At 45.8% G+C, this 24,973-nt stretch overlaps 1 protein-coding gene across 1 annotated transcript in view; it reads right to left on the reverse strand.

Annotated features, from left to right (window-relative positions):
- Nucleotides 1-24,564, reverse strand: part of CENPF (centromere protein F) — a 38,282-nt gene extending 13,718 nt beyond the window's left edge. Inside the window, exons 1-17 of the mRNA XM_072140132.1 lie at nucleotides 24,418-24,564; nucleotides 23,011-23,201; nucleotides 20,036-20,232; nucleotides 19,737-19,849; nucleotides 17,285-17,376; nucleotides 16,673-16,964; nucleotides 16,123-16,325; nucleotides 15,095-15,220; nucleotides 14,862-14,990; nucleotides 14,577-14,699; nucleotides 13,263-13,398; nucleotides 9,472-11,453; nucleotides 5,580-7,736; nucleotides 3,630-3,782; nucleotides 1,990-2,154; nucleotides 1,341-1,499; nucleotides 109-268 (exon numbers count right to left, since the gene is read on the reverse strand). Coding sequence (XP_071996233.1) covers nucleotides 109-268; nucleotides 1,341-1,499; nucleotides 1,990-2,154; nucleotides 3,630-3,782; nucleotides 5,580-7,736; nucleotides 9,472-11,453; nucleotides 13,263-13,398; nucleotides 14,577-14,699; nucleotides 14,862-14,990; nucleotides 15,095-15,220; nucleotides 16,123-16,325; nucleotides 16,673-16,964; nucleotides 17,285-17,376; nucleotides 19,737-19,849; nucleotides 20,036-20,232; nucleotides 23,011-23,172 — 6,349 coding nt within the window. The 5' untranslated portion in view covers nucleotides 23,173-23,201; nucleotides 24,418-24,564. The remainder of the gene's footprint in view (nucleotides 1-108; nucleotides 269-1,340; nucleotides 1,500-1,989; nucleotides 2,155-3,629; nucleotides 3,783-5,579; nucleotides 7,737-9,471; nucleotides 11,454-13,262; nucleotides 13,399-14,576; nucleotides 14,700-14,861; nucleotides 14,991-15,094; nucleotides 15,221-16,122; nucleotides 16,326-16,672; nucleotides 16,965-17,284; nucleotides 17,377-19,736; nucleotides 19,850-20,035; nucleotides 20,233-23,010; nucleotides 23,202-24,417) is intronic.
- Between the last annotated feature and the right edge of the window lie 409 nt (nucleotides 24,565-24,973).

Raw genomic sequence — 24,973 nt, forward strand, 5'->3', positions numbered from 1 at the left:
AATGTCCCCGATTTAAACGAGTGAGGGATGCTCTTTACAACTGGTCCTATATGAAGGTCCTACATAACGTAGCCCCCTGTAATCAGCCAATGACATGAGAGCACATACCGTCCTGCTTCTGCGTCAGGCCCCTCAGTGTCTCCTCCTGCTGGACGATTCTCTGCTGCAGCTGCTCCTTCTCCTCTTCCATCTCCTTACACGATTTCCTCGAGAGGCTGAGATCGCTGCAGGTTTTTGCATTCTCCTTCTTCAATTCATCAAAGTTGACCTGAAATTAAAGAAAAATGTGAATCCACAGTCAAGGGCCCCAACTCCTGTATCTAACAGGGGACCCCCCCCCCCATTTAGCAGAGCAATGGCAGGTCTCTCCATGATTAGTGATGGTCTGACCAAGCCTCAGAAGAGGGACACAGCACTGCTGCAGTTCCCCGTACAGCCAGTTGGCTGGGGGGCGCCATTGAGCAAGGAAAACTAAGATTTAGACATCAGAGGTAAGTTCCTGCAGCCCATACACTATAATGTTATTCCATAGGAGCAATTTTGGAGGAGAGAGATTTGGTTTAAGAGACACTTATGACCAGGACACCCCAATAATCAGCCGATCACTGTAGGTCCAGGGTATGAACACCCAAAAATTAGCGGATATCACCATCCAGACATCATCCAGGTAATATTATAAGCCTATGCACTGGATCACTAGGTCTGCCAGGGCGATCGCTCTTCCCTTGTAAATTATTCCCAAATGTTTCTACCCAAGGTCACATGTTAGAAGCCCATATTACCCATAGATCCAGGCACCGGGACAGTGGTAATCCATGGCCTCCATCCTTCTAAAATCAACTTTGACAATTATGCTAGTGAGCCAGAAAGGCTCTGATGGGTGTAACCAGTGCCCCTCAGTGATGTCATTTCAATCGTTGTTACAATGAGCAGAACATGTCTCACCTTCCCACTGTCGGTGTAATCTAGCAGGAACAGCAGGAAGTGCAGGGGGAGGGGAGACCTGCTCTGTTCATTGTAACAGCCTGTGAAGCTACAGCGCGGAGAGGCTCTGGATACACCCCCAGAGCCCTTCAGGCTCAATAGCATAATTTTAAAGAGTTGATTTTTAGAAAGAATGAGGCCATGGATAACACATATAAGTAGATCCCCACAGTCACGGTGCCTGGATCTAAGAGTAAGTGTCCACGGTTTATCAGGATGGATTCTGACAACAGAAGCCTGGTCATGACCTGGTTAATACCCCTGAAGCAGCAGCCCGGGCCTTATATTTTTGGAGTGTGCCTGTAAACAGAAAGATGGCACATTACCGCTGCCGCCGCTGCCAGCTCTGCACTTACCTCAAGTTGTTTGAGCTCCTGCAGCTGCTGCAGCGCTGCACTCAGGGCTTCGCTCAATTCCCCGTTGATGATTTTTAAGCGGTCAATCTCCTGTTTGCCGGAATTGAGTTGCGTTTCCAGTGATGTCGTCTTCTCCCGGTACCTCACTAGGTCTCCTTCCTGCCGGAAAAAAAATAGTAAATAGGGGGAGTTGGCGAGTCGAGAAAACATAAGGTCACCCGTACAGGTCTCAGAGCTCCGGGGTCTCAGAGCTCCGGGGTCTCAGAGCTCCGGGGTCTCAGAGCTCCGGGGCCTCGTTTAAATGGGATGAGCCAAGTATCATGACTATTCCCCATGCACACAGGATATGGGATAACAATAACAATCAGATTGATGGGGGCAGCCGCTAGTAAAGCGCTCGGCTGTATACAGAATGAATGGAGCGGCAGGATACGCATCCCGTTTCCTCAATGGTCTCATGATCGTGGGGGTGGGGGGGGGGGGGGGCCAGCAGCCAGACCCCCATGGAACATACCGTCATCTCCTATTCTGTAGATAAGGGATAACAATTATACTTGGGACAATCCCTTTAAACATGTAGCTGTGATCACTCCATTCCTGTAGACAGTGTAATAGCAGAGGCTTCACTGGAGCCCATCCAGGACCTTACCTGTGCCCGCATTTCATCCAGCAGGGAGCGGTGACGGGATTCGGCCTGGAGGAGCCGCTCCTCGTACTCCCTGATCTCGTCTTTGTGAGACTCCATCTCCTTCTGCAGAGAGGTCAGAGATTTCTCCATTTCTGCTGCCTCCGATGTGGCCGCCTGCAGCTGGGCCTAGAGAGACGACAGCACCGACATGTATACAGTGTGACTGACAACTAGAAAGCCCCTTTAACTGCAAGAGCCGATTGTTCCCTCGGAGCTGCAATACCAAAAACGCCCACAGGCACATGGACGCCACTGTGCTGGATACTAAACGCATAATAGCACTCAAGCTCGTTCCAGGTTTACAGCTCCTATGTGTTTCCACGGTAACAGACTACTGTGTGTAGTCCCTGTGAGCATCTATAGAAATTCCATAAGGACTTTGCTATAACCTCTGACCTAGGGGCTTCTGCTCTATGCTGTTTGGTGCTCTTATCCTCTGCTTTATGATCCAGTGACCTTCATAATCTGTTTGTGGATGGAGAGGACTCTTAAAGGGGTTTAACAATCTCAAAAAACAACCTTCAGTGGAGAAGCTTTGTGGTCACCTACATGACCCTGTAGGTCAATGTCCGACCCACTATAGAGCCTTGACATATGACTAGTAGCATCATATAGGATTTGTAGCCAAATTTCATGCCTATATATTGGGACGGACATTGACCTATAGGGTTTCCTGGATTTTGTTCTCCAGGTATCAAAAAGCTTTACAGTTTGTGGCCTTAGAGGGAACCTGTCACCAAATTTTACCCCATTAAATTACTATCCCCCTCAAATAGGGGTTGAAATGTCCTTTCTAGAATTCCCTCTTTTATATGAAATCCCACCCATTTACCTATAAAAAAAATGGGCAGAGAAGAGTCAGATATGCCAGAGATGAGTCACATTCAGAGACTCCCCTTAGATGACTCCATCTTCAGCTCTATAGTACTTAACATGATTTTGGTGTTGTATTAAATTTAAGAATCTCATCTTTTAGACCGCATCAGGTGCCTCTATCTTTAGTTCTGTAGCACCTAGAAACATGCTATGGCGTCATATTAAAGATATGAATTTCATCTTTTAAATTACATCAGGCTCATTGTTCTGGGAGATAAAGAAGCGGAGATACAGACAGTTAAAATCTTAGACCGCATCAGGCTTGTGGTTCTCTGAGGTACAGAAGCAAAGATCTTTAACTGTCTGTATCTCCGCTTCTTTATCTCCCAGAACAATGAGCCTGATGTCATCTAAAAGATGAGATTCATATCTTTAACATGACACCATAGCATGTTTCTAGGTGCTACAGAACTAAAGATAGAGGCACCTGATGCTGTCTAAAAGATGAGATTCCTAACTTTAATACAACACCAAAATCCTTCCAGGTGTTAGATAGGGTCTTCTAAGGTGACTCTATTGTGAAGCCTCGAAACTTGACTCTTCTATTCTCATTGTCACATGACAAACCGGTGAGATGTCACATAAAAGAGGGGATTCTAGAAAGGACATTTCACCGCCGACCTCAGGGGGCTGTTTAATGGGCTAAAATCTGATGACAGGTTCCCTTAAAACTAAACGAAACATACAACAGGTAAAGATTTTATGTTTTTCTCAGTGTCACTCACGCTCCGGTCCTCCTGCTGCCTTCTCATTGCCTGCAATTCGTCCTGCAGTTCTCTGCGTTCGCGGCGGTTCTGCTCTTCGCTGCCTTTGATATGTAGATCAGCGTCTTGTAATTTTCTCTGCAAAGCGGTGCAATTGTCTTCCAGCTCCGCCACCTGCCATGTAGAACGGAGCGATGAGGCACAGAACACCAGAGTCATCTCGGGATATGTTCAGCACAATAAGCAATGCGTTTTTGGATACTGCCCCCCCCCCAACTGAACGGAGATTAAAGGACATCTACGACCAGGATGAAGGATTGTAAACCAAGCCCACTGACATACTGGTGTGCGTCCCCTCTGGCAGGACCTGCTGTTCTCTTAGCTTCTTATGCCCTGGTTTTTATGAAAAAGGGTTTAAAAATTATGCAAATAAGCCTGAGGGGCATCCGGGTTCCATAGGTGTTAACGGAGCATGGTGCCCCTTGGGCTCATTTACATAATTTTTAAGGCTTTTTTGTTAGCTTCTTATGCCCTGGTTTTTTGAGAAAAAAAAGGGTTTAAAATTATGTAAATGAGCCCAAGGGGCACCATGCTCCATTAACACCTATGGAACCCGGATGCCCCTCAGGCTCATTTGCATACTTTTTAAACCCTTTTTCATAAAAACCAGGCCATAAATAGCTTAGAGAAGTGCAGATCCTGCCAGAGGTGGCGGACACCAGTATGTCAGTGTACTTGGTGTACAATCCTTCATCCTGGTGGTAGATGCCATTTAAAATGTACTACAGGAAGGGAGTATGTCCTCCGTAAAGCAAATGCAATCAATGTAATATAAAATTCTAAAAAAATACCATTTTAACCCCTCTTGCTCCTGCATTTCTCTATCTATTTGCAATACTACTAAAAAGATACTCAAACAAGTAGCAGAGTAACATAAGGTGACCATTACTAGAGCTATATGTCCCACTCCATAGAGTCACCATTAAATTTTGGGTTCATCTAAGAAATCTACCATCAAAATCCATCCTGATAAAGCAGGGACATTACTCATAGATCCAGGCACCGGGACTCTGGTATTCTTCTTATATTTGTTCTATGGCCTCCTTCTAGAATCAAAATGTTAGAATGTATGCTAATGAGCCAGAATAGCTTTACCAGAGCCCCTCCATGCTCTGTCTTCATAGGCTGTGACACTGTCTCCGCCCCTGTTCCCTCAGCACTTTTCCCCTCCCACTTCCTCCAGCAGCAGCATGTAGACGGAGGATGGAAGTGCCGAGGGAGCAGAGGGATGAGACAGTGTAACAGCCTGTGAAACTACAGCATGTAGTTTACAGCTTTGGTAATGCCCACCAGAGTTTTTCTACTCCATTAGCATAATTTTAAAAGTTGATTTTAGAAGGAAGGCGGCCATGGATAACAGATATAAGAAGATTACCACGGTCACGGTCCCTGGATCTATGAGTAATGTCCCTGGGTTATCAGGATGAATTTTGATGGAAGACCAAATTTTCCTTAAAAAAGAGGCATGTGGCAGGGGGTGTGGTTCTTGTTTGGGTGACAATTTATTGGGCACAATTATGTCCATGATCACAATGTTCTGTCCTATGTATTATTTTGTAAATAATCTTGGTTGAAAAACTTTTGTCTCCATAGTAACAGACTACAAATACCCCCTGTGTAGTCTGACCATGGAATCCATCTCTTCTACTTCTCTTTATGTACATGTGGTGGTCATAACACAAATTAGTAAACGGGTGAAAATACTATAGTATTTTTGTCTTATACTGCCAAGGCTAGAAAACCAAATTATCTTCTAAATCCTTAAAAAATTCATATTCCTTCTCCAGTCATTGGGATCACAACAAAGTACCTAAAAAATGCCTACTAGATGCAGTTTGGGGGTAAAGACCACCCCTACAAGAAGGTGGGGCAAATTCGGAAAACAAAACTTTGATATAGTAAATTTCTTACCTTATCTAGAAGGGTTTGTTTTTCAGTTTTTGAGGATTCCATCTGTGCTTCAAGACCACTACAAGAAGTCTGCAGACCAGCGACGGTGGACTGAAGGGCCTCATTCTCAGCTGACAGGGTGTGGACCGTCTCCTCCAATTCTTCTAACGTTGCCTGCAAAGTCTTATTTTTATTCCTCAGATTTTCGCATTCAACTGCAAACTGAGAGACTTCTGAAGAAAACGTCATCTCCGATCGTTCTGCGTCTTTCATTCGGCCTTCGAGGGCCGTCAGCTGCCGAGTCTTCTCGTCCAGTTGAACCTTGCATTCTTCTTGTTCCAAGGTGACCTTTTGAAGAGACATCTCAAGGTCGCTGCTCGCCTTCTGCGCCTTCTCCAACTCTTGCATCAGATGTTCCTTCTGCTCCTTCATCTTAGATGTAACGTCTGCACACTCTCCTGCAGCGCTTTCATATTTTTGGTCGGAAAGAGCTTTCTGTGCCAGCAATTCTTCAAGTTCTACTTGAAGTAATCCATATTGTCTCTCGGAATTGTCCTTATACTCTTCATACTCCATCTCTCTGTCCTCCAGAGTTTTTGTAATGGTCGCAATTTTGGCTTCTAACTCGTCTATCTTCTCTCGTCTCCTCTGAAGCGCTTCTTCCAGTTCCTCGAGCTTCTTCCTCAAACATTTTAACTCGATTTCCAACGCCTCTTTTTGCTCCTTGACCCTCTCTACCTCCTCCTTCGACGTCTCGGCCTGCAAGATGGCGTTCTCCAAATTCTCCTCGGACATGAGCAACTCTCGTTCCAGAGACTCGATCTTGTCGCTCAACTTGTCGAATTTCCGCTCGCTTTCCCTCAACTTCTCCGTCGACTGACGCTTCTTCTTCTCGTCGGCTTCGATCTTGACTTTGAGCTTCTCTATTCCCGTTCGCATGAGAGTAACTTCTTCCTGAGCAGAAGTCAAGCTGCTGCCCAGCTCACGCTTCTCACGTTGACTTCGGTCTAGAGATTTCGAAAGCTTCTCGTTTTCGGCTTGCAACGTACTAATCTGAACCTGGAGATCTTCTTGATCGCTGACCAAGGCTTTCTGTTCTTCTCGAATTCTTTGGATTTCATTCTGAAGCTCTTCAACTTCCGTCTTCTCACTTTCTTGTAAGTCAACCATGGAATCTCTTTCGGCCGTCAGTTGTTCCACAGTGGATTTTGCAGTCTTAAGCTCCTCCTTCAGCGCTCGTAATTCAACTTCTAATATCTTTATTAGCTCCTTCGAGTTTAATTTACTGGATTCCAGCTCCTCTTCCCTTACCTTAAGCATATTATACATTTTCTCAAGGTCTTCCTTTTCTTCGACCAAACTCTCTAGTTCCTGATTTAGTTGACCTTTCTCTGCCACGACAGCATTAAGGTTCTCCCGAATCTCACTGAGGGACCTTACGTGGCCTTCGCTTTCTTCTTGTAAGCGTTGGCACTTGCACTGAAGGCCATCTAGGTCGGCTTCTAGAGACATAGCGTGGTTTTCGATATTTGCTTTTTCAGATTTTGCCCTCCTCAGCTCGCTTTCGGTTTGAAGGTAATTTTCTTTCCACTCTTTCTCCGAGATCTCCAAGCTTTCCCTTACACTTGATAGTTCGGTTATCTGCCGTTTCAATATCTCGACTGAATTCGATGAATCGTTCAGATCTTTTTCAAGTTCGACAATTTTATTTGCAGATCGTAGTTTTTCTATAGAAACCAACTCGATTTGTTCTAGAAGTTCCAGTCTTTCGACTTCAAACTGTTTCGTCTTATTGTTGAGGTCTTGTTTTTCTTGATCCCTGTTAACAATTTCTGCCTTTAGAGTCTCAATTTGGGATGACAGATCTTTTATTTCCGCCTCCAATTTCTGATTTGTGTCTTCTCTTCCCTCGTGAGTTTCCACGTTGTTCAGATCACCTCCGCTACGACCCTTCCTTCGTTTCCGTTCTCGAGAGGGTTTTTTCATGTTTTCTTTTTGTTTCATAGGACTTCGGGCCTTCTCCAGCTCTGTAATGTTCTCGTCTACCCCTTTCTTCTCAGCTTTTGGGCTTTTCTTTAGATGACCCAAGGAAGACAATTCACTGTTGCTCAAAGAAAGACTTCCTATGGGCAGAACTGTGCAGATGGTCTGATTGGCAGCATCCAATTTTGTAGTCAACTAAAAAGAAGAGAAAGCACTTAAGTTTATCTTTTAAAAACATTAAAGAGTAACTGTAAAGGTTTTTTTTCCCCACATATCAATAGCTCTTGGGATGTAAAACAACTTTGCCTATTATCTTTGTAACCTATATTCAGTAGTTTCTTTGCTATAGCCCTCAGATTACCTCAGAGCTGCAATGGCTGTTTCCTCTCCATGTGCTGATAAGCCATATGAATCTGTACTTTGTTTACACTGAGTGGGTTTCATGGGAGGGGAGGAGCTGCTACCCCTTGCTCAGAGAAGGAGGTCATGTGACAGTGAATGTAGCAGAGCTGGAAGTGTACAGAACAGTGAATGCAAATGTCTCCTGCACAGAATAGTGAGGTACAAGATCTCCCCTGTTCCCTATCAGTTCCCCCATCCCAGTCTGTGATTCTAATGAACTTTCTCTGTCTCTGCACCTTATGCTGCTCCCTTCCCGCACCCTATCATCAGCAGTATCAGCTCTGTGCAGATAAGCTATTAACCCTTAATGCTCACACAGCACAGGCAGAGACTTCAAATACTAATGATTTCTACCACTTATTACATGTTCCCTGTGCCCTACTGTGCAGTGTTCAGTGGCTTTACTTGTGGAAAACTAAATGGGTTTAATGCGAAATTACTTTGAGAGACAACACAAGGCATCATGGGATCCGTGGGCAAGCTAACTGGCCTCCCCTTGAGGGCATAGACTGACAGACAATTAGTCTCCGCCCACTTCACCTCTAGTGAGAAAGATTTTTGTCAAACACTTTCAGAACAGAAAAAGCCATAAGTTTGGAAAGAAAAGGACGAGGAGTGCAAAGTACGGTAGGCATCAAAGGGGAATCACATATAATAATTTGGTAAATGACTATAGCTTTACAGTTACACTTTAGGCCTCAAGGCTCTTGTACACAAAAGATGGGACATCCTATGTGGTGCTCAGTCCACTTCGACCGAGGTCCAAAGAAGGCTACTTCTGGAAGCGGCATTGTTATATAACAACAACTGGTCCAGAGTCACTAGTGCTTGACACCATAGGAGCATGCAAAGGAATAGCTGGGGACAATCCTAGGTCAGGGCCACCCCTTTGGTTTCTGAACCTACTCAGTTTTCAACCTTCCACTGTAGGGAAGTCCAAAGAAAGCGAACTCTGGAGATGGCATTGTTGTGTAGAAGACTGGCCCAGAGAAAGCAGGAAAGTAGGAAGTCAGGAACAATCCGAGGTCAGGGCAGGAAGCAGGCAGCAAGAGACTGAATCAGAACGTAGCCAGCATTATATGATTTTCAGGAGAGAAGGATGATGGAACAAGCCAAGGGTCATACATGAGGAATCAGCAGGACGAGAAACTGGGGAATGCTGGTCTACATATAGACTGGGGACACATGAAAGAGGCCACAGAGGACATCACCAGGAGAACAACCCATCTCCAGTATTACATGATGTAGAGGAGAAATCGATGTAAATTTTATAATGGACAATTCCCCTCCCCCAGGACATAAGCTGCGACACGGACACTCGGTTGGGTTGAGAACCTTGAGCCAGTGTTTGGTAGAGCTATGGAAAGTGTAAGGATAAGGTACCTTCACTACAAAAAGTCACAGCCTTGGCTTACATAAAACAATAATTTCCACCCTTCTTACGATAAAAAACAAAAAAAAAAACTGTAAAACTTATGACTCAAAAGAAAAAGGAACCAAGATATTGTCATTTCCGTTTCGCACTTACATCATCGTTATCAAACGACAGCAAGGAGCGGGCGCTCAGGTCAAAAACTTGAAGTTCAACTCTCGCAGCCTCCAGCTCCTGGGTCAAACGCTCCGTCTCGGACTTCTCGGCCAACAACCTTGTCTCCATTTCCGAAGCCTGGTCTTTCAATTTCTGCTGCCACGTAGCGATTTCCGAAAGATGCTCTTTTTGCAGCCTACTCAGTTCCATTTGGTAGGCCATGAGCAAGTCTTTCATCTCCTCAGATTCGTTGTCCTTCAAGATCTGTTGCTGTTGTTGAGAAGGAGACTGCTGGAGGAGCAAGTCAACAATCTGCCCGGTAATAGACCTTCTATCTCTACTTTCCTTTACAGGTGGGGATGTAAAAGGGGACAAGATGGCAGATTTGTGGGACACCAGCTGCGAGAGATCCGGTAAGGGCAGTGTAGGGTCATTAGCAGAAGCCAAGGTTAGCTGATCCATGTTCATCAATAGGGTCAAATTTTCCTCCCGGTTCTGCGTTCCGACCCGCGATGTGAACAGAGAAATATCTTCCGTTAGATCCAAAAGAGAATTATCCATGAATGTTCCATCACCGTTGCCGATGGGTGCGGTTTCATCAAGACTATGGAGAGCGGTGGTCTTCTTCTCTTTTAGACTTTGAGGGACCTTATTGTCTGGCGACGTCTGAAGGTTGATCAGTTGCTCCTGGACGCTATCCTCCTTACAACTCTTGTTGTGCAGCTCTAACTTTTCTACAGACATTTCTTTGTCCTTCAGACAAACCCGTAATTCTTCCAGACTCTTATTTAGAGAACATTCGTTTTCGCGAAGCTTTCCAATCAACGTAGACAGCTCCTCGTTGGCCCGGAGCAGACGACTGTTCTCTTGTTGAATTCCACCAACTTTTTCCTTCCATTCGGCCACTTCCCTCAGCAGATTTTCACGCCGACTTTTGTTATCCTCATCGACGCGGTCATCTGCTGCAGAAGGGTCTTGCTCAGAAGTGTCAATCCTTGAATCCTTTAGTGGCGTCTTCTCACTCTTCAGCACATTGCAGAGTTCTCCCAGTCTTTTGTTTTCCTCCGTCAGCTTTTCCATGTCGTTTTGAAGGGAATTAATGGATACGGCCAGCATTTCCCTCTCGGTAGACCACGAGTCAGACAACAGAGTCAGCTCCTGCAGCTTAGTCTTAAGTTGACGGTTATCCTGACTCGCGGCTTCCATCTCCGCTCTGGTCCTCCTCAGTTCTTCTGATAACTTGCAGATCTCTTCGTCTTTTTCCCTGATCATAATCGCGGTACAATCGACGTCTGGCGAGTTTGTCGAATTGGACAATTGACCCTTGTTCTTCTCTTCGACCTCGGACACTCGTTCTTGGATTTCCTGTTGATTTCGGACGAGTAAGTCGTGTTGACCTTGTAGTTCAGCGTTGAGTTTTTTCAGCATCTCCAACTCATTCTCCAGGAAGGACACCCGGTTTGACCAGAGGTGCTCCTCTTGTGTCTTACGTTGCTCCTCCAGTTCGGATATCTTCTGCAGGAGGTTTTCCATTTCTTTTTGATGTTTTTGACTCTCTGACACAATCTGACCATTGAGATTTGCGCAGTTGACCTTCTGGACCTCCAGATCAGATGTTCTGACATCGATGATATCTTGGAGGGTCTTTATCTGTGTGTGCAAGAAACCTACTTGATCCGTTAGACCCCGTTCTGTGGTTTCCAAGTCTTTGATTCTTCTAGACATTTCCTCCTTCTCTTGACATTCCCGATCTTTACCATGAAGTTGATCCTTCAAAGCTGACAGTTCTTCAGACATCTTGGCTTGGGCGCTCTTCATGTCAGTCAGATCGCTTTCTCTCTTTTGCAGTAAATCCTTAGCAAAATCTCTTTCCTTCTCCAGGTTGGTCATCGCCGCTTTAAGATTTTCCAAACTGGTTGAATCCTGGTGGTTACGTTTCTGCACCGAGGTTTTCATTTCTGCCTCCAAAGTGTTATTTTTATCTGAAGAATAAAATAGAATAGAATTAGTTAAGCATCATCATAGCTGAAAGTCTATCACCACTGTATTACACTCACTATTCTGCTGCTGGTGCAGTCACTGTGTACATACATGACATTACTTATCATGTACTGATCCTGAGTTACATCCTGTATTATACCCCAGAGCTGCACTCACTATTCTGCTGCTGGTGCAGTCACTGTGTACATACATGACATTACTTATCCTGTACTGATCCTGGGTTACATCCTGTATTATACTCCAGAGCTGCACTCACTATTCTGCTGCTGGTGCAGTCACTGTGTACATACATGACATCACTTATCCTGTACTGATCCTGAGTTACATCCTGTATTATACCCCAGAGCTGCACTCACTATTCTGCTGCTGGTGCAGTCACTGTGTACATACATGACATTACTTATCCTGTACTGATCCTGGGTTACATCCTGTATTATACTCCAGAGCTGCACTCACTATTCTGCTGCTGGTGCAGTCACTGTGTACATACATGACATCACTTATCCTGTACTGATCCGGAGTTACATCCTGTATTATACCCCAGAGCTGCACTCACTATTCTGCTGCTGGTGCAGTCACTGTGTACATACATGACATTACTTATCCTGTACTGATCCTGAGTTACATCCTGTATTATACTCCAGAGCTGCACTCACTATTCTGCTGCTGGTGCAGTCACTGTGTACATACATGACATTACTTATCCTGTACTGATCCTGAGTTACATCCTGTATTATACTCCAGAGCTGCACTCACTATTCTGCTGATGGTGCAGTCACTGTGTACATACATGACATTACTTATCCTGTACTGATCCTGAGTTACATCCTGTATTATACAGCAGAGCTGCACTCACTATTCTGCTGCTGGTGCAGTCACTGTGTACATACATGACATTACTTATCCTGTACTGATCCTGAGTTACATCATGTATTATACCCCAGAGCTGCACTCACTATTCTGCTGCTGGTGCAGTCACTGTGTACATACATGACATTACTTATCCTGTACTGATCCTGAGTTACATCCTGTATTATACTCCAGAGCTGCACTCACTATTCTGCTGCCGGTGCAGTCACTGTGTCCATACATGACATTACTTATCCTGTACTGATCCTGAGTTACATCCTGTATTATACTCCAGAGCTGCACTCACTATTCTGCTGCTGGTGCAGTCACTGTGTACATACATGACATTACTTATCCTGTACTGATCCTGAGTTACATCCTGTATTATACTCCAGAGCTGCACTCACTATTCTGCTGCTGGTGCAGTCACTGTGTACATACATGACATTACTTATCCTGTACTGATCCTGAGTTACATCCTGTATTATACTCCAGAGCTGCACTCACTATTCTGCTGCTGTGCACCAGTCACTGTGTACATACATGACATTACTTCTCCTGCATGGATGCACATGCGCGGGTTACGCCATAACCGTAACATCAATATCCAGAAGACGATGCTTCAGAAGTTTCCATAAAATTGCAATAAGAAAAGAAACAAAATTGGCATTTCCCATCCCGTCTGTGATTTGTTCCCAGAACATAAAACTCGCTGAACCTTTTAATTGCCAGTGTATTACAAGCGTTGGAGCCGTGATCCTGGCAGCGCTGAGCTGCACATCGGAGCCGGAGGTTTCTCATTACGTGGCAGCCCATTCATCACAGTCAGCGCTTCCCCCTGCGATGGGTTATTAGCATAACGCTGACATGTAATAAGCCGGGGTTATGTAGACTCCCGCAGCCCCCCCGTGTATGATGATGCTGCTGCGGGGGGCACTTACTTTTCAGCTCATCGATGAACACTTGGTTCTGCCGGAGAGTTTGATTTGTGGTTCGGAATTCCTCTTCCAGCTTCGCGGTTTCTCTTGTTTTATGGTCGAGTTGACTTCTGATTGTGTTTTGCTGAGACCGGGCCTCCTATAAGCAAGGAAATACAGGATCATATTAGGAGACAGAACGATCTGGGTGACGGTGGAGGAATCTGGGGGTTTTTTTCATAATTATGGTGACCTGCTGTGTTACCTGTGTGGAGGTCACTGTGCAGGATGGGAAGTCGTTGAGCTCTGATAATCACTAATCGTCAGCGTTAGGATAGGTGTGCGACTTCTCTGATAATGGACATGAATGAGGACACTTCTCTCTAAATATGACAATCACTGGAAAGTTTTGTGGGCGTGCTTTGGAAGCTGATTATGCATAGAGGGGTAAGAGGCGAGTTCTGATCTTCTTCACCTATCGTCAGTGGCGGGTCCTGTGTTATCTGCTTCTTGGAGATGAGTTTATTTCTATGGGAGATGTTGAGGGCATGCTCTGTATAGACGTAATTGTACAGGAAGGGGGAAGTCGTTGATATCCTGTGTCACCTACTTTTAGTTTATAATATTATTATTATTCCCTCTCTCCTTATTTGATATGACTCATTGAGTTCCATGGGATAGAGTTGTGGGCATGCTTTGTGACCTAAGTAGAGGTCAAGGTGAAGGGGGAGATCATTGTCAGTGGTGGATCCTTTGTGATCAGCTACTAATTTAATAATAATACGTGTCTCCCCGTTCCAAAATATTGACATGTTGACTGATGACCCTCCTCCCTAAGCATGACTCATTGACTTCTATGGGAGAGTGTTGTGGGCATGCTCTGTGCCCTGTGCAGAGAGAATGGAATGGAACGTTAACTATTATCTGTGTCTTTTCTCCGAGTGATCTCTCCATTGTGTGAGATTACAGTAGGCAGAGGAAGAAGTGTTTCTGCACAGTATAACAGCCTGTGAAGCTACATCACAGAGTTGCTTTGGTAACACCTTCCCCCGGGCTCATTAGCATAATTTAAAAAGTTGATTTTAACAGGATTACCACAGTCCCAGTGCCTGGATCTGTGAGTAAGTGTCCCTGGTTTATCAGGATGGATTTTGATGGAATTAAAACTGTTCGAATCGAGCTGGATGGGTTACAAGTTCTAGATCTTTGGGGATTAGACTGCCGGGACCCCCAATAAAAGAGGGATCCCACACCCAGTGTCTCTTCTAAGCCATGTTCTCACTATGTTCCCTGACTATGAGGCCGGTGACGCAGCTCTGTACTCTCGGGATCACTTACCTCCAGCTCCTTCTTCAGGTCAGTCACATGACCCTGCGCTGTGGTCACGGCTTGTTCTGCTCTGGATAACTTCTGCTTTATATCTTCCACTTCATTCTCCAAAACCTTCTTCCCGTGTGTCACCTACAGGACAGGACACAGATCTTTCGTGACCCAATCGCTCACCCAGAGGATGACATCGTGTTTACTCTAGTCACATCCAAAGCTGCACTCAAATCATCTTTTAAAGAGGATCTTTAAACGCTCTATAGAGTACATGGCAGGCCGGCGCAGCCCGCATCTTACCCGGTCCAGTTCGGATCGGAGGGCGTTGTACTCGTTCTTGGCTTGCTGGGACTCCTGGCTCAGCTTAGTCTTCGTCTGGTCCAGTTGTTGTTCCATGTTCTTCAGGGAGTTCTGCAGCTGCAGCAGCTCCTGTGTAGACAATGATAGGAGTTACCGACCCGGCCAGCAGAGGGCGCCACCAGCTCAGTGTATATAGAAGGCACAGAGCGCTGACATCACAGAGGCGGCTATACCTGCTGACTCTCCTTCTCCTGCTCCTTCAGCCTATGCTCCAGGGCCAGCCGGGCGCTCTCCGCATTCTGCCTCTGGCAGCTCAGTTCTTCGGAAACTTTCTTCAGCTTCTGCTCGGCCGACGTGCACTGAAATATAATTGTCAGCTTATAATAAAAGGAGAGAAATGCCATCTGCATAAGGTCACAGCTTCCCTCCTGCCCCTCCCTACTCAATGACCTGTGGATGTATCACTGAGCATGCCCACAACAGTCTCACATAGAAGTCAATGAGTTAATTCAAGACCAAAATGATAATAGGTGACTGTTGGACATCACCTACTCCCTGCACAGGTCACTGAGCATGCCCACAACAGTCTCACGTAGAAGTCGATGAGTTAATTCAAGACCAAAGTGATAAATTGGACATCACCTGCTCCATGCCCAGGGCGCTGAGCATGCCCACAATACTCTCACATAACAAAAACCTTAATAGAAGGTGATGCAGACAGCTCAAAAATGACCTCTGCAAAGGTCGCAGGGTATGCCCACAACACTCCCACATAGAAGTCGTTAATACAAGACGGAAGTGATGGTCGTGCATTTTAGATAACTGCATGTAGGACAATTCCCTCCTATACCCCAAATATAGACACATAACATTTAGAGGAATGTTCTCTGTACAGAAATCCATCTAAAAGTAACAGAGTATATAAAGAGAGAGAGGAGGGAGGAGCAACTGCAGTTTATTTTCCTCTCTGTGCTGTGATTTATGCTGTGAGAGGGCAGAAGGAGCATGCAAGACACTGAGGTACTGAGCATGCCTACAACAGTCTCACATGTCAGACACGTAATTATTGATGAGTCTACTCCAGACGCCAGTGACAATAGGATATAGTCCCAGCTGCCCTCCCTGCACAATGACCTCTGTACATGTCACAGAGCATGCCCACAACACTGTCCCATAAAAGTCACGGAGCATCTCCAGGCTACAGATCTGCTGGAAAGGGTCTCTCTTACGGCTCATGATCTGGTACCAGAGAACCACTTACCTTGTCCACAGATTGTTCAAACTGTGCAGTCACCCGCGCCAAGTCGTCTCGGCTCTTGGTCAGCGTCTTGTCCTTCTCGGCCAGCTCTGCCTGCGTCTTGTCTAGCAGCGTCTGCGTCTCCTGCATCTTGTGAAGATGACTTTTCAGCTCTTTCTCTTGGACCTGCAGACGTAGCTCCAGCTCATTGACTTTAGATCTCAACTCTGTAAAAAAACAAAGCAGATGCAGCAGTTAGTGCTCCGCTCCCGTGTATTAGATAACTGCATGTAGGACAATTCCCTCTGATGCCCCTGAAATAGAGGGATGCACTCTGTACAGAAATCCATCTAGAGTAACTAATCAAATAAGGAGAGGGGGGGGGAGGTGCAGCTGCAGTTTCTCTTCCTTTTTATTGCTGTGATTTATGCTGTGAGAGGGGAGAAGGAGCAGATAAGACAATGAGGCATCTCAGCTAATAAAGTAATGACATATATTGCAATGATGGGTCTTACCTGGACTGGACCACCACGTTAAGATGTTAAACCTTAAAATGTGTTAACCCGACACTCACCCTGATTCTGGTTCCGGAGCTGATCGTTGGCTGGGTTGTTGGAGGCTTCGCTAAAACTTCTATTGACGCCATCAGATTTTAACCCTCTTTTGCTCGGCGTCTCTTCTTGTTCCCACGGATACTGGATTGAAGTGTAATTCCTCTTAAGGGAGGTGTCAAGGCTGCTGGACGATGAGCGGCTCGGTGTTCGCTCCTGCTGCCAGGAGAATACAGAGGAGGACGACTGGTGACGAGCGATGTCCCGATGGTTCATTGTATTCTGGGGAGCCGGTTGAGGCGTCTGGTTCACCAACTGTACAAACATAGGAAGAACGTGGTCAATGTTAACTAGCAACTGTCGGACTGGACTACGAGAGAATCCTCTGGTGGACCCTAATCAGTGTTGGACTGACCACGAGAGAATCAGAGGATCCTGCAGTGGGCCCTAGTCAGTGTTGGACTGGACCACCAGAGAATCCTCTAGTGGACCCTTGTTAGTGTTGGACTGACCAAGCAGAAAATCCTCAAGTGGGCCCATTCTCTAACCCATTACTGGACCCTAGAGCTACTGTAGTGGGAAATACAGCAACTAAGCATCTAAATTTCCCATCACATATAGAATATTTTACTTACTTTAATTTGGAGAATTTTTAACTCCGTTTCCAGTCTCTTCCTTTCTTCCACCTCCTTATTATACTTTTCTTGTAGCTCTTCATATTTAGAATCTGTGCCAAAAAATACAAAAAAAGTCTTAGTAAAATCTCATGTAAATGTGTGTGCAGCTCCATCCAGATCGATGCATCTCCATGGTGACAGACTACAAACAAACCAATGTGTAGTCTGTAACCATAGAGGCCAATAGCTCCGTATAGAAGCTGCACACAAAATAATACAGAGATCTCCTGAGTGATGTCCAACAGTCTCCACTGGAACAAGGAAGAAACCCCCTTTAACCCCTTCACGCTCCGCGGCGGATATATCCGCCACGGAGCGCAGTGACTTAGCGCTCAGTGGCGGATATATCCGCCACGGCGCCTATGCCGGCTCGGCTCTGGATCAGAGCCGAACCGGCATCGGGAAACACGGGGTGCCGGCTGTAACTAATAGCCGGCACCCCAGTGTAACACCCGCGATCGGAGTTGTCTCCGATCGCGGGTGCTTAACCCTTTAGATGCCGCGGTCAGCGCGACCGCGGCATCTAACAAGCATCTGGGGTGTCTTTCCCCCACGATCGGCCCCCCCGAACCGTTTTCGGGGGGCGCCGATCGTTGCTATAGTAACTATGGGGTCCGATCTGGACCCCAGAGTTACTAGCAAGAATTGCCAGTAAGATGGCGTCTGTGACGTCATCTTACTGGCACAGTGCCAGCCTATGCAAGTGCATAGGCTGACACTGATAATACTCTGCAATACATGAGTATTGCAGAATATTATCATGAACAAGCAATCAGAGGATTTCTTGTTCATGTACCATGGTATAAAAGTAAAAAAGTAAAAAAAAAAGTTATTCAATAAAAAAATAAAGCCATAAATCACTAAAAATGCCCCAAACCCCCAAAACATATAAAGAGACATATAACTCAAAAAAAAAGTCTAAATCATAACACAAACCCCACATATATAGTATCACCGCGTCCGTAACAACCCGTAGAATAAAAGTAAATCATTATTGAACCCGCACGATAAACGCCGTAAAAAAAAACTGTTATAAACCCTCCAAAAATTATGATTTTTACCTTTTCAATCCCACAAAAAATGCTATAAAATGCGACCAAAAAACCATATGTACTTAGACATGATACTGGTGCAAAGTACAACATGTCCCGCAAAAAACAAGCCATCAACCAGCTCCGTAGCCAAAAACGTAACAAAGTTATGCCACTTGGAAGACGGCAATACAAAAATTATAGATTTTTCCCCACATTAGGGTTTTGTTTGACAAATTTAGTAAAACGTAAGAAAATATATTCATGTCTGGTATCCCCGTAATCGTATCAACCCATAGAATAAAGATAACATGATTATTAGTCTATACGGTGAACACCAAAAAAAAAAAAGTCAAAAATCCAGTACAGAATTGATGCTTTTCTACTCCTGCCCTCAAAAAAAGTTCCTAAATTTTCAACAATAGGTGATACCAACCCCAAAATGGTAACAATGGAAAAAGCATCTCATCCCGCAAAAAAAATGCCATCACATGGCCCCAATAACGAAAAAGCGAAAATTTTATAGCCTTCAAAAGGGGCCAATGAGGAAACTAAAATCCTGGCAGCTGCAGGGCTCTCCTTCCCTTCTGCGTCTCGCTGTGCCCCCATAAAACAAGTCACAGCCACATGTGGGGGGTCTTTGTACTCAGGAGAAATTGCAGAACAAATTGTATGGTGGGTTTTCTCTTTTTATATTTTGGAAATGTGTAAATTTTAGTGCTAAATGAACGTATAAGGGAACAATATGACCATTCTAAATTTCACCTCCATTTTGATTCAATTACTATGAAGATCTCAAGGGGTTAACAATCTTCGTAAAAGCTGTTTCTGATAGATTGAGGGGTGCAGATTTGAAAATGGGTAGATTATATAGGGGGGTTTGATGCTAAATATGTAAAATTTCATTCAAAACTGTATTTATCCCCAAAATAGTCAATTCTGAAAATCCGGAAAAGCGATATTCTATTTGTAAGCCGCGTGACATCAAAATAAATTATCCAGACATTTCAGAAATTATGAAAATGTAAAGTAGACAAATGGGAAATGTTATTCAGCAACTTATTTAGGTGGTAAATCTATCTGCCTGAAAACGCAATGATTTAGAATTTCGAAAATGGCAAATTTTTCAAAAAATTTATCATATTTTCTTTTTTTTGTAAATAAACGCAAAACTTATCAGCCAACATTTACCACTAAAATGAAGTACAACATGTGGGGAAAAAACAATCTCAGAATCGTTTTGATAAGTAACAGTGTTCAAAAGTTATAACCATATAAAGCGACGCAGGTCCGAATCCAAAAAATCGGGCTGAGCCTTAAGCTGTAAAATGGCTGCGTCCTTAAGGGGTTAAATGACCATTTAGAAAAAAAAATCTTACCATTAAATTTGACAGGTGTGAACGCGGCTGTGAAACTCTTCTGGGGGGTGACACATAGGGACATGTCCGCTGTATTACACGACTGCTGGTTCCTCTCCAGATCATTCTTATATCTGTAGGACAAAATCCACCAGTTATTATTTGACTCCTCCCCCTCACCTAATTATTTTCCATAATCTCTGCTCCTCCTGGGAGGGGTCTACATGCACCAGCCCCGCCCCTGCTCCTGGGAGGAGTCTATAAGCAGCAGCCCCTGCTCCCGGGAGGAGTCTATAAGCAGCAGCCCCGCCCCTGCTGACCTCTTCAGCTCCTGCTCCAGCTTCTCGATGTGCTTCTTGCTGGCGCTCAGTTGTCCCTCCAGGAAGTTGATCTGCGTGTCCTTCACCTGCTGCTCGTGGCTCAGTTTCTGCCGCGTCTTCTCCTGGTTGTCACATAATTCTATTAGACTCTGGTTCTCTCTTTTCAGCGCCGTGACTTCACTTTTCTCACTTTCCACCTGTAGACATCATTAAAAAAAAACATAAAGACCTAAACCACAGTCACTGGAAGCTATAAACACTCTCCCCATCTTATGCTCTATAGGGGTCCTACTGCTCTATGTAGGGGCTATGCTCTATAGGGGTCCTACCGCTCTATGTAGGGGCTATGCTCTCTAGGGGTCCTACCGCTCTATGTAGGGGCTATGCTCAGTAGGGGTCCTACTGCTCTATGTAGGGGCTATGCTCTATAGGGGTCCTACTGCTCTATGTAGGGGCTGTGCTCTCTAGGGGTCCTACTGCTCTATGTAGGGGCTGTGCTCTATAGGGGTCCTACCGCTCTATGTAGGGGATATGCTCTCTAGGGGTCATACTGCTCTATGTAGGTGCTATGCTCTGTAGGGGTCCTACTGCTCTATGTAGGGGCTGTGCTGTCTAGGGGTCCTACCGCTCTATGTAGGGGCTATGCTCTGTAGGGGTCCTACCGCTCTATGTAGGGGCTATGCTCTGTAGGGGTCCTACCGCTCTATGTAGGGGCTATGCTCTATAGGGGTCCTACTGCTCTATGTAGGGGCTATGCTCTATAGGGGTCCTACCACTCTATGTAGGGGCTATGCTCTGTAGGGGTCCTACTGCTCTATGTAGGGGCTATGCTCTATAGGGGTCCTACTGCTCTATGTAGGGGCTAAGCTCTATAGGGGTCCTACTGCTCTAGGTAGGGGGCTATACTCTATAGGGGTCCTACTGCTCTATGTAGGGGTTATGCTCTGTAGGGGTCATACTGCTATATGTAGGGGCTATGCTCTGTAGGGGTCATACTGTTCTATGTAGGGGCTATGCTCTATAGGGGTCTTACTCCTTTATGTAGGGGCTGTGCTCTATAGGGGTCTTACTCCTTTATGTAGGGGCTGTGCTCTATAGGGGTCCTACCGCTCTATGTAGGGGCTATGCTCTGTAGGGGTCCTACTGCTCTATGTAGGGGCTATGCCTTATACGGGTTCTACTGCTCTATGTAGGGGCTATGCCTTATACGGGTTCTACTGCTCTATGTAGGGGCTATGCTCAGTAGGGGTCCTACTGCTCTATGTAGGGGCTATGCTCTATAGGGGTCCTACTGCTCTATGTAGGGGCTATGCTCTATAGGGGTCCTACTGCTCTATGTAGGGGCTATGCTCTATAGGGGTCCTACTGCTCTATGTAGGGGCTATGCTCAGTAGGGGTCCTACTGCTCTATGTAGGGGCTATGCCGTATACGGGTTCTACTGCTCTATGTAGGGGCTATGCTCAGTAGGGGTCCTACTGCTCTATGTAGGGGCTATGCTCTGTAGGGGTCCTACTGCTCTATGTAGGGGCTATGCTCTATAGGGGTCCTACTGCTCTATGTAGGGGCTGTGCTCTCTAGGGGTCCTACTGCTCTATGTAGGGGCTGTGCTCTATAGGGGTCCTACCGCTCTATGTAGGGGATATGCTCTCTAGGGGTCCTACTGCTCTATGTAGGGGCTGTGCTGTCTAGGGGTCCTACCGCTCTATGTAGGGGCTATGCTCTGTAGGGGTCCTACCGCTCTATGTAGGGGCTATGCTCTGTAGGGGTCCTACCGCTCTATGTAGGGGCTATGCTCTATAGGGGTCCTACTGCTCTATGTAGGGGCTATGCTCTATAGGGGTCCTACCACTCTATGTAGGGGCTATGCTCTGTAGGGGTCCTACTGCTCTATGTAGGGGCTATGCTCTATAGGGGTCCTACTGCTCTATGTAGGGGCTAAGCTCTATAGGGGTCCTACTGCTCTAGGTAGGGGGCTATACTCTATAGGGGTCCTACTGCTCTATGTAGGGGTTATGCTCTGTAGGGGTCATACTGCTATATGTAGGGGCTATGCTCTGTAGGGGTCATACTGTTCTATGTAGGGGCTATGCTCTGTAGGGGTCATACTGTTCTATGTAGGGGCTATGCTCTATAGGGGTCTTACTCCTTTATGTAGGGGCTGTGCTCTATAGGGGTCTTACTCCTTTATGTAGGGGCTGTGCTCTATAGGGGTCCTACCGCTCTATGTAGGGGCTATGCTCTGTAGGGGTCCTACTGCTCTATGTAGGGGCTATGCCTTATACGGGTTCTACTGCTCTATGTAGGGGCTATGCCTTATACGGGTTCTACTGCTCTATGTAGGGGCTATGCCTTATACGGGTTCTACTGCTCTATGTAGGGGCTATGCCTTATACGGGTTCTACTGCTCTATGTAGGGGCTATGCTCAGTAGGGGTCCTACTGCTCTATGTAGGGGCTATGCCTTATACGGGTTCTACTGCTCTATGTAGGGGCTATGCTCAGTAGGGGTCCTACTGCTCTATGTAGGGGCTATGCTCTATAGGGGTCCTACTGCTCTATGTAGGGGCTATGCTCTATAGGGGTCCTACTGCTCTATGTAGGGGCTATGCTCTATAGGGGTCCTACTGCTCTATGTAGGGGCTATGCTCAGTAGGGGTCCTACTGCTCTATGTAGGGGCTATGCCGTATACGGGTTCTACTGCTCTATGTAGGGGCTATGCTCAGTAGGGGTCCTACTGCTCTATGTAGGGGCTATGCTCTATAGGGGTCCTACTGCTCTATGTAGGGGCTATGCTCTATAGGGGTCCTACTGCTCTATGTAGGGGCTATGCTCTATAGGGGTCCTACTGCTCTATGTAGGGGCTATGCTCTGTAGGGGTCCTACTGCTCTATGTAGGGGCGTTACACTTTCTCTACAAGGGGTAGAGTAGGGGGCTATGCAATCTGGGGGTCAGTACATGGAGCGGTCAAATTACCTTCTGCTTCTGTTTTTGGAAGGCGGCCTCCAGGGACTCCAGCTGGAACTGCTTCTGCTGCCGCTCCTTCTTCAGCTTATCCAGCTGCCCCTCCAGCTCCTGGATCTTCTGCAGGGTCTTCGTAGGAAGCCCCTCCTTCCACTCCTCCACCACCCAACTCATCGTCCTGGTGTATAGTGCCACTAGTAATCCTGGGAAATAAAGGACGATACAGGGGTAATACACACAGTGATGTCACAATACAGAGATAATACACACAGTGATGTCACAGTACAGGGGTAATACACACAGTGATGTCACAGTACAGGGGTAATACACACAGTGATGTCACAGTACAGGGATAATACACACAGTGATGTCACAGTACAGGGGTAATACACACAGTGATGTCACAGTACAGGGATAATACACACAGTGATGTCACAGTACAGGGGTAATACACACAGTGATGTCACAGTACAGGGATAATACACACAGTGATGTCACAGTACAGGGATAATACACACAGTGATGTCACAGTACAGGGATAATACACACAGTGATGTCACAGTACAGGGGTAATACACACAGTGATGTCACAGTACAGGGATAATACACACAGTGATGTCACAGTACAGGGATAATACACACAGTGATGTCACAGTACAGGGGTAATACACACAGTGATGTCACAGTACAGGGATAATACACACAGTGATGTCACAGTACAGGGATAATACACACAGTGATGTCACAGTACAGGGATAATGCACACAGTGATGTCACAGTACAGGGATAATACACACAGTGATGTCACAGTACAGGGGTAATACACACAGTGATGTCACAGTACAGGGATAATACACACAGTGATGTCACAGTACAGGGATAATACACACAGTGATGTCACAGTACAGGGATAATACACACAGTGATGTCACAGTACAGAGATAATACACACGGTGATGTCACAGTACAGGGATAATACAAAGTGATGTCACAGTACAGCGATAATACACACAGTGATGTCACAGTACAGGGATAATACACACAGTGATGTCACAGTACAGGGATAATACACACAGTGAAATCACAGTACAGAGATAATACACACAGTGATGTCACAGTACAGAGATAATACACACACTGATCTCACAGTACAGGGATAATACACAGTGATGTCACAGTACAGGGATAATACACAGTGATGTCACAGTACAGGGATAATACACAGTGATGTCACAGTACAGGGATAATACACAGTGATGTCACAGTACAGGGGTTATACGCAGCAGTAAATAGAGACAGGTCATGTGATCAGCGTGGACTCTGGCCGTTGTATATTACAGACCTCAGTGATTCCATGTCATGTATTGTACAGTACTGACGCAGAGTCCCCTCCCCCGTGCACTATCGCTGCGCTCTCACCTCTCTCGTGTGATCAGGCTCCAGGTCCCGTCATATTTTCCGCTAAGATAACGATTCAAACACCGCGCCGTCCCCAGCACACAACAGACACACGGAACCGCCCAGCTATGAGACAGCTGCTGTGATTGGCACAAAGACTCATTACGGCTTATCTAATTGGATAGAGCACATCGAGCACTCCGCCCCCCGGTCATTCTCACAGCGCAAAGGAAGGCGTGGCTCTAATTCAAATTCATCCCCGGGAAATAAGACGCCGTGCGCTATTGGCTGCTGAAAAGACAAATACGATTGGTGCTTGTGTTCTGGAAGATAATCTAATGACCAATGAGAGTTGTCCGTACGGAACTTAAAAGGCGGAGGCGGGCGTTGTGTCATGTCTGTAGACATGTGGTGTGAATAGGGGTCTATACTGCGGCTCCTCCGGTTTTTAGCTGTTCTATGAAGTCTGATATCTCTGGAGCCGCGGCTTCTAGGGACAGGACTGAGCGGTTACTGAGTTTTGTCTGAAAAAAACAAGTTTTTATCTGATGTTTTTAAAATTTTCTATATTTCACCA

This window comes from Engystomops pustulosus, chromosome 3 (assembly GCF_040894005.1).
Source record: "Engystomops pustulosus chromosome 3, aEngPut4.maternal, whole genome shotgun sequence".
Taxonomy (NCBI): domain Eukaryota; kingdom Metazoa; phylum Chordata; class Amphibia; order Anura; family Leptodactylidae; genus Engystomops; species Engystomops pustulosus.